General features: G+C 37.3%; 1 protein-coding gene across 9 annotated transcripts in view; it reads left to right on the top strand.

Moving 5' to 3' along the window:
- The window catches only part of LOC145694697 (uncharacterized), a 62,719-nt gene that overhangs the window by 32,494 nt on the left and 16,596 nt on the right, over nt 1–13,629 (top strand). For all 9 annotated transcript variants that reach the window (XM_081771215.1, XM_081771218.1, XM_081771221.1 and 6 more), the window contains 2 exons: nt 6,163–6,624; nt 9,716–10,174. In XM_081771215.1, the coding sequence (XP_081627341.1) occupies nt 6,163–6,624; nt 9,716–10,174 (921 nt within the window). The remainder of the gene's footprint in view (nt 1–6,162; nt 6,625–9,715; nt 10,175–13,629) is intronic.

Raw genomic sequence — 13,629 nt, 5'->3', positions numbered from 1 at the left:
AAAATGCTCCTCGTGCAACAGTTATCAGAAGATGACTATGATAGAAGGGTTGAGTTCTGTGATACAATGATTAACACGTTTGACGCTAATCGCCAATTCTTCTGCTGGATCAATTTTTCTGACGAAGCGACCTTGGAATTAAACGGTTGTGTACATTGGCACAATATGTGATATTGGGCGGATGAAAAATTTACACTGCTTTCGAAATTGTTACACACAATATCCCGAGAAGGTAAATGTTTGGGCTGGAATATTGTGCAACCACATTATAGGACCGTTTTTCATTGGTGGAAACTTAACTGCAGAGAAGTATTTGATCATACATAGAGGAAGTAATACCAGCTATTCAGAATTTGGTACGAGAAGCTTTTCCTAATATTTGGTTTCAACAGGATGGAGCTCTGATACATTTCGGTTATAATGTTCGAAATTACCTCAATTACATTTTTGCCAATCAAGTGATTGGTAGGAGAGGTACCATAGAATGGCTACCTAGATCTCCTGATCTATCTCCGCTTGACATTTTCTATTGAGGATATCTGTATGAACAGAACAATTTGATATCGAACTCAATTACACCAGATATGTTAGCTGCGGTTATGGATGAGTTTTATTCATGTATGGATCATTGTTAGGTCGCAGAAGGACATCAATTCGCACACATAATTAAATAGTAAGTTTTTTTTTTTTTTTTTTTTTTTTTTTCAAATGCAAACACTACATCTGCAGCACAGAGGGTTTGGAGTCGAAAAAATACTAAGGGAGTGACGAACCTTGGGGCCCCTGTCTCCGTAGTGACATCTTTTACAGAACAGGCTGTACATAGACACATTTAAAAAGATGAGGTGGATTTTAAAGAAACAATTTTGTTGATCCCCTCAGAATTTCTCCCCACTTAGGCTTGCATAGCAACTCATTCTGCAGTTATTAGACAAAAGGGTTTTGCGAAGTCGAATTCATTTCTGACAACCCCAGTGGCCGCCCTATATTCATCTTGTACAAATGGATCCCTACGTATAAGCACATACTGTACTATAATACTTTCCTAGCATCGGAATCTACGTACAATGATAACTGGGGTTTAGCATTCAATAAAGCAAACTTGGGATTTATAGGGCTTATACATTATTAAAAATTTGTACACATTGCTATGAACTCTCACGTCAGTAAAGTTCCGCAGAAGTATTACTATTTCATGTTTTCATTCACATGAAGGAACATCGCAGAGAGTTGTGGTATGGATCTAGTTGTCAGTTTTATACACCGCCATAGTGATTACTCCTTATTTTTATGGAGTTTGGAAATATTTTTAGTGAATGACAATTTCGATCTCTAGACAACAAATGCAAATGTGATTAAAATGGGGCTTAAATCGTCTTCTTAATGCAGTTTATGTTCTTGGGGTTCTATTTGGATCCGACATTCTCTGTTTGAAAATGTAGTGAAATCGATAGGACGCTGGACTTGTACCTTATCAACTCGAGTTCAAACCTTACTCAAAGTTGTTGTATTATTTTCTCTTTCTCCCAGTATTCCTGAAAACTAAATGGTGGTTATATTTTATTAGCCAAGTTACTGGAAATACCCAGAAAACTACGGTTGTTTTGCATTTTCCAGCCAAGTTTTAGAAAATTTTCAAGGGCGATGTCCTGTACCAACCATGCATCTGCTTTCATGACCTACAAATTTACTTGCCAGTACGTTTCGTAGGATCCCATGTAGCAAATTCAGAATCCTGGGACTTTTCATTGTTAACCCATTTTTTAGCACTCTGGGACACATCGTCCTAAACGCAACAGATCTGAGGAGGACAGTATGATCACATGTTTTTCTGCAGAACAATTTCCAGTGACAAGTATAGGATACCAATTGCAAAATCAAATTGAGGCCCTATGGAGCCACTCCGGACACTATCCATTTTGACTGGCCCGCCCATCCGATTTTTTTATTTTTTTATTTATTTATTTATTTATTTATTTATTATTATTATTATTATTATTATTTATTTATTTATTTTTTTTTTTTTGCAACTTTCCTATCTATTTTGTCATTATGGAACTTTTGACACTTATCATCGTGCTACTGTTTCCGGCCCTGTAGTGCCTGGAACTTGCATCCTACAGTTTACTTTGAGCAGTACATATTCTGATTTAGTTTGTTCCGTAGACACCGAATTAAAAATGGGGGCTCTTATTTAAAAAATCACACTTGAGTCCCGTAGGGCCCGCAGAAGGCCGCACACATTTTGACAAGTACGAGTTTCCGATAGGTCTGTTGATAACCTGCAGCTTTTGTATCTTTCCAGTTTTCAGAAAAAAACTCATGTTGCGTAAGATATTTAGCCGTTCCGGAACTTTTCGCATTACTCACCCTTATAGTTTTCCGGCCCTGTAGGCCTCGGACTCACATCCTACAGCTTTAAGCAGTACATATTCTGATTTAGTTTGTTCCGTAGATACCGAATTTGGAATAAAAAATAGGGACTCTCATTTGAAAAAATCATAGTTGGGCTCCGTGGGGCCCATAGAAGGCTGCACACATTTTGATAGGTACGAGCTTCCGATAGCTCTATTGATATCCTGCAACTTTTGTATGTTTCAGGTTTTCAGGAAAACGCATTTCAATCGAGATATTTAACCGTTCCGGAACTTTTCGCACTACTCACCCTCATAGATTTTCTGGCCCTGTAGGACCTCGGACTCATATCCTACAGCCTTGAGCAGTACATATTCTGATTTAGTTTGTTCCGTAGATACCGAGTTTGGAATAAAAAATAGGGGCTCTCATTTGAAAAATAATAGTTGGGCGTGGGCCCCGTGGGGCTCACACAGGGCCGCACACATTTTGACAAGCACGTTCTTCTGATAGCTCTGTTGATAATTGCAATTTTTGTACCTTTCAAGTTTTCAGAAAAACGCATTTTAACCGAGATATGCCGTTCCAGAACTTTTGACAAGCACTATATATATATATATATATATATATATATATATATATATATATATATATATATCGAGTGTTGCAAAATAAGTGTTACAACTCTTGGGAGGTGACTCCTGCCACTGAGAAAAGAAAAAAAGTTCTCTTGAACTTTCGGCTATCGGACATAGTTTCGCATCTATAAGGTGCCGAAAGCATGTAAAAATGACTTTCGGACGCCAATAGTTCGGAAACTATCCAACGTAAAGAGGGCGGGTAAAAAATTCACTGAAGAAGTCATGCCTGCTGTATTGAATTTTGCGTGTTTCACAATCCTACTATGCACGCGCAAGGGATTGCCTAAAGGAACGTAGGGAGTCCCGCATAATCTACCAAATGAAAATTGGTTAAAATGGATATGAATTGATAGGGTTTCTAACAGGTAACAATAATTCGTTTGTATTAAGTCGATATCTGGAACAAATACAAAATGGTGGACACCTTCATGCTCGTTGTGTGTGGTTGCATAATCGCCAGGTACGGATACTGGCCAACAGTGACGTTCTGAGTATTAAGTGTAGCGAATTTGTACTCAAATGCTCTAGAAAGACATCTGGAGTGTCGGTAGTGCATAACAGATGAAGTAGGGTGATTCACATGTGTGGAAACACTTAACAAAAAATGCCCATAAATGCACTCATATGCAGTAAACCTGAGTTGAAAGCGTCGGAAATTTAAGGATTAGCGTCAAGAACATGAAAGCCATTGCCAATTCACCAATAATATTCCATCAATCCGATGCAGTATGATGAACACGGTTGCATATCAATAAGGATGCAACAACTGAGGCCAAGTTGAAATTGTGCAAGGAGACTCACAAAGAAACTGGGTAATCTAAATGAATGTCACTAGTGGTATCGCATGATCAATATTAAAATGTGGCCAATGTGTGTGTTGTTACCAATATGTAGCTAATGGACAAATGTCAGCATGTCCTACTACTGCTGGGACACCGGCCCACGTGCGAAAACCAGTAAAATATCATTGTACATTCTGCTATTACATCTGGTGCACTTTTTTGTAGAACGTAACTAGAATACGATTGTATCAATGTCCTTCTTTGTTTGGGACATTGTCCTCAGTCGACACATATGAAAAGAAATCTCTTAATCCATGGTTCAAATTCTGATAGAGCGTAAAAATAACAAACTTGTATCATGTCCCACGTCTTCTTCTGGGACATATGACATACTCGAAATATAGGAAAATACCTCCAGAAATTCGTATCTTACACAGAGTGCACATGCCAAGACAAAGACGAAAATAAACTAATTTGGCACATGTAACACTACTGCTGGAACACCATACATATGGAAAATAAAACGACATGAGAAATAGGAAGAAATGTCTTAAAGCTCTGATTGTTTACAATTATGCAGTAAGAATAACATTATGAAACACACAAGCATGTCGGGGGGCTGTACAAGAGCGCTTGCCAAACAAAGTGGGTACTCCTCAAAGAAATGAATACAGAGAAAGTGAGGCTCCCTTGAAGCATAAGGGCTAGAGCGCGAGCGCTCGCTTTCTCTCGCGTGGTCGCAGTTTCCAATCTTGCTGAGAGCCCACGGCTAAGATTCAAGACCCGAGTAGTTATTTTCCTATTTCTCGCACGTGGGAGGCTGTCCCAGTAGTAGTGGGATATGTTGACATTTTTTCATTAGCTAGATGTCGATATCAACACACACATTTCAATATCAATCATTCGATCCTACTAGTGACATTCATTTAATTTATTCAGTTTCTTTGTGAGTCACCTTGCACAATTTCAACTTGGCCTCAGTTGTCGCATCCTTATTGGTATGCAACCGTGCACATCATATTGCATCGGATTGATGGAATATTATTGGTAAATTGGCAATGGCTTTCATGTTCTTGACGCTAATCCTTACATTTTCGACGCTTTCAACTCACGTTTACTGCGTATGAGTGCATTTCTGAGCATGTTTTGTTAATTGTTTTCACACATGTGAATCACCCTGCTTCATCTGTTGTGCTCTACCGACATTCCATATGTCTTTCTAGAGCATTTGAGTACAAATTCGCTACACTTAATACTCAGAACACCACTGTTGGCCGAAAAACAAAAACAGAACAAATTCAAATAAATTGCGACTATTAAAATACTGTAACGAATCGATGAAATTGATCCGTTACAATAAAAGGTACTCGTTATAAGCTCTTTTTCCCAAATGTGTCAAAACCAGATTTTTGATCCTTCACTTCGACCATAAGAGATATTTTCATAGGAAGGGTGAGAACACATTAGTTTGGTCATATATACAGAGAAGAACGGAAACTAACTTCATTTATTGTACGTAATCTGGTGTTATCCGTATTATATCTAAATAAACTGACTCCATTTTTTATTTATAATGTAAAAAAGCTTGAAGAGGAATCTTATCATTAAACTTAAAAGGTAAACACTTTTCTCTTTCAAATTATTACATGGGTTCTATTGCCGGTGGAGACACTTGGTCGAAAAGGTGTAACAGCTTTTTCAGGCCAGCTATTCTGAGTGAGGTTTTTCCTGTATTTTCCTCATTCACACCAAGCAAATGCTGAGATGGTACCTAACCTACAGGTTCCAGGCCGCTTCCTTTCTTCACCATTCCTATCTTTCTTCCCCGGATAGTGTGCTTGCCGCAGCACGTATGTCATGCCTCATATGTGATGAGCTTAAGACCATAGATGCCGGCAATATCCAGATATATGCATAAATAAACAAATACATTATTATAGATGGTTTTAAAAATAAATTATGTTAAACGCAAATAACTGTCATCATTGTCAAGACGTAGATACTGAAAGGGGCAGGAAGAAATTCATGCTCAACTTCAAAATGTTTCAGAGAAGCTTCCGTCAAAAAAAAGTTTTTTTTTGGAAAACGATAAGTTTCCTTGGAGACTTAATGATTACTGTTATTGTTTGGTGATGAAGTTTTTCAAAACCTCCAGTATTAACAAAATTATTCACTTGCTTCTGCAACACATGTCACCACTACTTTGCGTATTTGATACCCTTGTGCAATGCTTAGAGAATGATTTATAAGAACTGCTCCTTAATCCATTCCAAAGCACAGAGGTTTTAGATTAATTGCGTTCAGATCTAGTTTATCTTTTAGTATAATTATATAGATATAATTACAATTGCATTCTGATTTGTTTATATTTTTGTTTTTTGAAGGCAACAAAACTTCAGACGAAACAAGAAATCTTAATACGAAGGAATTTTGGAGGCAGAAAGTTGCTGATGGTCGGGACTATACCCAAATATTAATCGACACCATAAAGCAGAAAGAGTTCCAAGAACTATTGAAGGAGGACACGTCAAGGATGGACGTATGGGAAGCAATAGCAAATGAGATGTCCAGAATGGGTGTATCGATTCTTCATTCAACGAAAAAAGGACCTGGGTTAAAATGTTTTGAACAATGGATGAGGCTTGAAAATAGATACAAGTTATTGAAACAGCGAATACAAGAGACAGGATGGAAAAAGAAAAAGTTTCCGAAATATTTCATGGAACTAGATGAAGTGCTAGCTGAAAAATATGAAAACATTCCGTCTAAGCTGCTAAACATAGAGGAGTCAAGTGTGGTATCGGAATCGCCTATTAGTCCAATTACAGCATCGAAGGAAGTAACAGGTATATAATATAATCATTGACTTTTTTGATATGATGGATGTGATAAGTTATATGAGTTCGTGAATGTATTTCATATACAAATTTTGTCTACTGTATCAAAAGTTTAGATTTCCGCCTTTGCAGAGCAATAATCTCCATGATATTCGATCTTATTCCAGATACGTTATATATTTAGATACGTGCCTCAATTGTGTCTTGTGAGCTAAGTGAGATTATCAGAAATACACATGAATAAAGTTGAAATAATAGGAGAGAATCTGAAGTTTAAATTAAGGAAACTCGACGGTTTGGCGGGACAGAAAAGCATTCTTGCATTACTTCACACCAGAATATATATACAAAATTGAAGCAAATGATCGAAGGATTAGTATTTGTATAAAATAGATAGAGTGTCTCTGACCTCTTGAGTCAGATTTATATAGATGTTATAGGAGTCCATTATAAGTATTTCCTTGTAGAGAACCTAAATCAGAGACGTCTATTTCAAGCGCCACTCCATCTGAAACAAATAACCAATTACATTTATTTATCGTGACGATGTAACCTTCTTTATTTTGTGTAACATTTGATTGCTTAATTTCTGTTAGAAACAAACCACTGTTTTACTATTCGTACAGAAAACTCACAATAACTGTTCAAAGTAGCTACCACCCTCTTTGATACATGTTGCATAACGTCCATTAAACTTCGCCATTCTCTCACAAATAACCCTGGCTTCTGTTGGATAATCAAGCAGGCTGCTAGGACTCTAGCAAGCAGATCCTCCTTGGAGCTCACTAGTCTGGATACACGAGTAACTTGATGTCTCAAAAAAAAAAAAAAAAAAAAAAAAAAATCGGGAGGAGTGAGATCCGGTAAGCGTACTGGCCACCGGATGGGACCTCTTCTAATCTGACGATTGGGAAAGTTCGTACCCTAAATTATGGCGAACGTCAACATTGAAGTGGGGAGATGCGCTGTTATGTTGCTCCTACTTCTTCCCGGAGATATCTAGAAGTACATCTCCCAACAACTTGGGCAGTACATCTCGAATGAACATCATATACTGTTGTCCGTTTAAGCGGAGCAGCAAGATATAAGATCATGTTGGTCGTGTACAATCCCAGCCTACAAGTCGATACAGAATCTCTACTGATGACGAGACAAGCGCATCGGACGTAGATTGTCATTTCTCCATACAAGAATGTTGCTACTGAAAATACCATCACGTAAAAAGAACTTCATCCATTAACAAAACACACTAGAAAATTTGGTCCAACATTACAATCCTGCATAAATCATTGACAGAACTCTACTCTGGGTGCAAAATCATTTGATCCCATTTCTTGCACCCACTGTGTATGATACGTGTGTAATTGCTGGTATCTTAATACACGATACACACATCCATTTTTATGTATATAAAGATTACTATACAATTCATTAAAATACATATATATAGATTAAAAAATTATATATTTCAGAAACTCAAGGGAGCTCCCTCGTGGCTATATGAGTAGCGTACGCGCCTTTGGGGCGGGAGACCGGGGTTCAATTGCTGTCGGGAGCTCATGTGGTTCAGATTAATGTAAGTGTACGTTGCATATAGCTACAGAACTGAACGAGACGGTAAATACAAATTAAATCAATCATCAAAAGCTCACGGGGGCAATTGCCCCCTCCTATTCCTAAGTGACATTCCTGATATCAAACTGTATGTGTATATGTATATGTTTGTAAACAACCCAAATGTTGGTTTGACTCCTTGTGGGAATCCTAGCGAGTAGTTAGTCGGACGCAGTCAGGAGCATACTTAGCCAAGAATTAAAGGGATAGATTGGGCAGTTCCTTCCCGCTAGGAGTAGTAGAGGGATTGTAGAGTTAGTGGAAAAACAGATGAAAGGCGATCAATATTGCGTTTATGAGTTTATATATATATAAACATCATATATATTTATATATATATATATATATATAAGTAAATACCTGGGTATTTACGTGCTAATATAAATACCCAGATATTTTATATCACTACTTATACGAGGACCGTTCAGAAATTAACCCCCGATTGGTTAAAAAGAAACACCAAAATAAATAACGTACGTCTGAAAACTACTTCTTTGCTCTATTTTTCAACATAATTTCCATAAACATTTAAGCACGTATTATATTTCTGCACTAGCTTAGAAATTCCATCAGCATAAAAATCTCCCGCCTGTATTTCTTGTAGCCTAACTTCTGTGTCGCTACGTCATATAACACAGTCCTGGAAATTCGTGGAAATTCATCGCAAAGCTCCGAGATTGTGAAACGTCCTCACGAAGTTTTCCATCAGTTTTCTGAACGAGTTCATCGTCGACCACTGATGGCTTGCTACTCCTCTTTTCGTCATGAATGGTTGTTCGTCCACTTTTGAAACTTATTCACGAACTACTCCTTCACTCATCAACACTTGGTTCATACACGACAAAGTTTCCGATGAATAGCTGCTGCCGTATATTCTTTTGTCATAGGAAAACACACAACAGCTCGCACCTTGCACTTGGCGGGCTTTTCTATAACAGCACATATTTTGAGACGCTACAAAAGTGGAACTAGTGATCAAACAACCTTCACTCTACTACGGCTGGATGCAGACTGACCTACTGTGCAGGTGTGTACAAAGATGGTAGCACTACCCCCACTACTTCACGCACAGTGACCAATCGGAGGTTACTTTCCGAATGCGTCTCATTCATCGTCATTTTTATCGTAAGGCATTTTCCTTTCTCTTTCTCTCTTCTTTCATCTTTCTCTCTCTCTCTCTTTTTTTTCGAAAATATAGGTAAACAACTTGCATTTTCTTAGTTCCAAAAATGAAAGTGAGTCAAATTAAAATTAAAGATGTGCTGTTTTCTACACAGTTTAAATAATTAATTAGTGTGAATTAGAGAAAGGTTTGAGGTTAGGTCTCAGTAATTTTGACTAAAGTTCATTTATATAAAATAGACCGGAATGTCAAATAAATAGTCGTAACGAAGATACAGTATTGGCTTTAATTGCGAATCTTCAGATTGCTAAGCATAAGCAAATAATCGTAAATTAATTTTAATTTCTTATTTTATGTTTCCAGATTATGTAACTCCTTCTGAAGCAAATATATCGACCGGGGACAAATTTTGGCAACGGCAAGTTGGTAATGGTATGGATGCCTCACAATTATTAATGCATATTGTAAAACAAGAGAAATTCCAAAGGTTATTGAGTTGTAGGACTGCGGTGAGAAGTAAAGTGTGGGAAATGGTGGCAGACGAAATGAAGAGTATGGGTGCACCGTTACCATGCTCCAATCGAAAGGAGGCTGGTGTCCGGTGTCATCAGAAGTGGCGAAATCTCGAGCATCATTTCCTGAAATCAAGTAGACGTGCAAAGAAGAGAAAATATCAGATGAGAAAGCTTCCAAAGTATTATGGCGATATTCACAATGTGCTTGTGGCCAAACAGAAAATGAATCAGCAATCCTCGCCCTCCACAAACACACCAGATTCAGTTCCAGTATCTCATTCTGTAGCAGAATGGTCTCAAAATACAGGTAAATAAGTATCGTATTTGTTCTCTTAACATACAAACCTAAGCAAAAATTAAAAGAAAAAAATATTTCGATTGGAAATATTTGTATATCTCATTAAAGAAACGAAACGATGTCCTTGTATGTAACGTTTGAAGTAACGATAGAAACAACGTTATTGAAAGTTGTAGGTGTCTTCCAAATTTTCCTATTTCTGTGCAAGAAATTTAATGTGCTGGGATTGGTAAAATATGAAGTTTATATGTTGTCATGTGAAGTGAAGTAAATTATTGTAATTGCCATTATTTATAATCCTATAAGTGAAAGTCTAAGCACAGAAATAATAAAAGAAAGAAAATGAAATTTCAGTCATAAATTTAATAAAGTCTCCAAAAATTAATGCTTTGCTCTGGCTGCCAACTTGAAAACTGATGGAATTCATCATTTCTACAACACGTAATTTCTATTGAATTGGTGTGTTCTTGTGGAACTTTTTCTAATTCAAAGAGGAGTTCGACAGAAGCACGTACTTTCCATATTTTGTTTCAAATAAATATTACAAACCTATTTTGTAATATAGTTCAAAAATTTTGCGAGGAATATTATTTGCTAAGGAAGAACATATATTATTTTGTACTTGCGTAATGAAATCACATAATTTGAAACATTTTCTATCTATTCCAGATTTTTATTTATTTATTTATTTTGTAAATTCCAAAAATATAATTATTCAGATTCTTTTAGATATTACGCACACTATGAATCTTAAAACATAATATCCAAATAAGTGTAATATTTCCCTTGGGATTAGTGAAAATTCCATAAAAGTATGAAATATCAATTAGAACGAAGATTATGTAAAGATTGGTGAGTTATGTCGTTTTTCAAGGTAGCAGGTAAGCACTAACTTACTTTCTGAGGACTTTTCGTCTATTTTACTCTGGCATAAACAAATAGTCACCCCGAAAATTAGCTTACGTCCGTTGGTACGTACTAGTGCACAGAAGAAACCAGTCCTGATGCTGTATTTGATACTTGGTACTTAGTGGAGCTCCTTTGTCAACACGAAAATTTTCAACCCTATATGACACGAGGTTACCGGTGACACCCTTTGACATGTGGTACCATTCATCACAGAAAACATCAAGCAACTGTTATTTGTTTGTGGGTCTGTGTGGTCCTTATGTAACTTTTGCTTGAAAAGCAGTCGAACATTTTATATAGGATTCGTATCTGGGAATAGTTCAGGCAGTTTGAACTCGTGCTTCTTCCAACAGATGATCAGTTGTACCCTATGATGTAGTGACCGTCATCTATGAATTGATGATGCCCGCAAACGTTCACATGTGTGAAAGAAGGGTAGCGATTCATCCTGTAATATCTTGATGTATTTCGCCACATTGACGCTCTTCGCAAACCTCCAAGCTGTACCTCACACAATAATACGTATGCCACTATATTTCGTCATATGATAGTAGAATTAGTGTGAATCTTGATATGTTAATTCCCCTGTCCTAGAATTCGCAAAATTGGCTTTCATCGGAGAATATGGTTCCAGACGTGCTGTGATTCGTTGCAGGTGGCGGGAGCTGATTTCTTTGTCTTGAGTTATTTGTGATTTTGTGTACAGAAGTTTCTTTTCGGCGATCCATGGTACATTACCGCACTACAAATGCCGTTGGTTGGTTCGTACTGATCTCTCAATCTTGGGAACTCCTTCGTCACTATATAGTTAGCGTACACGCCTTCGGCGTGGAAAAACCTGGGTTCCATACCCGATGGAAGCTCTGTGTGCAGATCCCACGTTAAGTTTAGGTCTATGTCTCATATACTTCGGTGCTGAACCGGACGTTAAATTCCAAGTCAGCCAATCTGAACCTAAGCTGCAATATCATTGACAGATTTGAATGAATCTCTCTTTCCATTCCATAAGACTGCATGTTTGAGGTTTAACGTTGATCCCGGTCGACCCGATCGTAGCTATACGCATGTTCCTTTCATCGTTTAAACTGCACTATAATCCTGTTAAACAGTTGCTATTGGTGCGTAACATACGGGTAGCACTGATAATTAGCATAGTACCACAGTCCTTTCAGGTTACAGTTACTGCTATGACACTCCTAATGTCTAGTTGAGCTCCTTCGTGGCAATATGTTTAGCGTACAGGTCTACGACGTGGTAGACTCAGGTTCGATTTCTGGTAGGAGCTCGTTGTGGTTCGGATCCCACGTTAAACCGTAGGCTCACGTCTCACAGGCTCAATGGTACAAGTACACTAAACCCCATTCAGCACATGATGGCCGATTATGGAATCTTTAAGAGAACTCCATTATTTCCGCACAGCCACGTTACAACGGTACGTTTGTATATTGCTATCACTTGTAAATTTTATAAATTTGGGTGTCAAGTATTTTTATACATGTACTAAACTCTGTTATTCGAAGAAGAAGAAGAAGTTTGTTAGAAGTAATATCGATAAAAAGAAGATATTCATAGTTTTTAAAATAATAGTATTGTGGATAAGAGGTTGGCAGGACAACCAGATATAAATAAATGGAATAATTGCAATAGAGCTTCACTTTATTTAATGGCTCAATAATAATAATTTTTAAGAACCGTTTTATATATGGTGCCGAAACCCGGGAAGTGAATTAGTGGTATCGTTCGTTTTGAAGTAAAGTAGAAGCAAACAACATTGAGCCAATTATTAATTGTACCATTTTAAGAAGTGGCCGGATTATCTATAGAAACGTTATGAGTGCTTCAGATAGTGTAACGATTGGCCCTCAAGTTACAAATTCTTCAGACAACATGATGGAATTATTAAGACAAATATCGCAACAAATCAAAGATCAAGCTCAATATTTTGATGAAAAGCTAGAGCAATTGCAGCAACGCAATGATGAAAAGCTAGAACAATTGCAGCAACGCAACGATGAAAAGGTAGAGCAATTCCAGCAACGCAATGATGAAAAGCTAGAACAATTGCAGCAACGCAATGATGGCAAGTGGGACCAAATACAGGAACAATTAAATCAGATGAACCAACAAATTGCTACCAAATTTGGACGTTATGATAAAGATATGGAAAAGATAGTACAGAGATGTAAACTCCATTAAAGAAAAGTGTATTCACGAGAATGCAGTGTGAAATGGTGGGCACATTACATTAGTGAAATGTACGGAGTTTTCACAGAAGCATACTGCCGTATTGGTTGAAACAGATTATCCCAACTTCTTTCCTCATTCGAATGTTTTTGATTGCTTTGCTGATACTGTGTGTAATGAAGATCCTGGTATGTATCAGTGTGCGAAAGGTTATAATCATCTTCATCTTGAGAACGCTATTGACTGTCTGTGTTCCCCGCATATTCAACATGATATTAATCCTGTGGTTCATGTAGCAGGAGGTAAGTTGATTCCAATATTCGTGAAATGCAGAAAGAAAACTTGTGTTCCTATTAGTGCTTGTATTGATT

This window comes from Thermobia domestica, chromosome 9 (genome assembly GCF_964235325.1).
Source record: "Thermobia domestica chromosome 9, izTheDome1.hap1.1, whole genome shotgun sequence".
NCBI classification, from domain to species: domain Eukaryota; kingdom Metazoa; phylum Arthropoda; class Insecta; order Zygentoma; family Lepismatidae; genus Thermobia; species Thermobia domestica.
The sequence above is the reverse complement of the archived record's forward strand: the minus strand, read 5'-3'. Positions and strand labels throughout refer to the sequence as shown.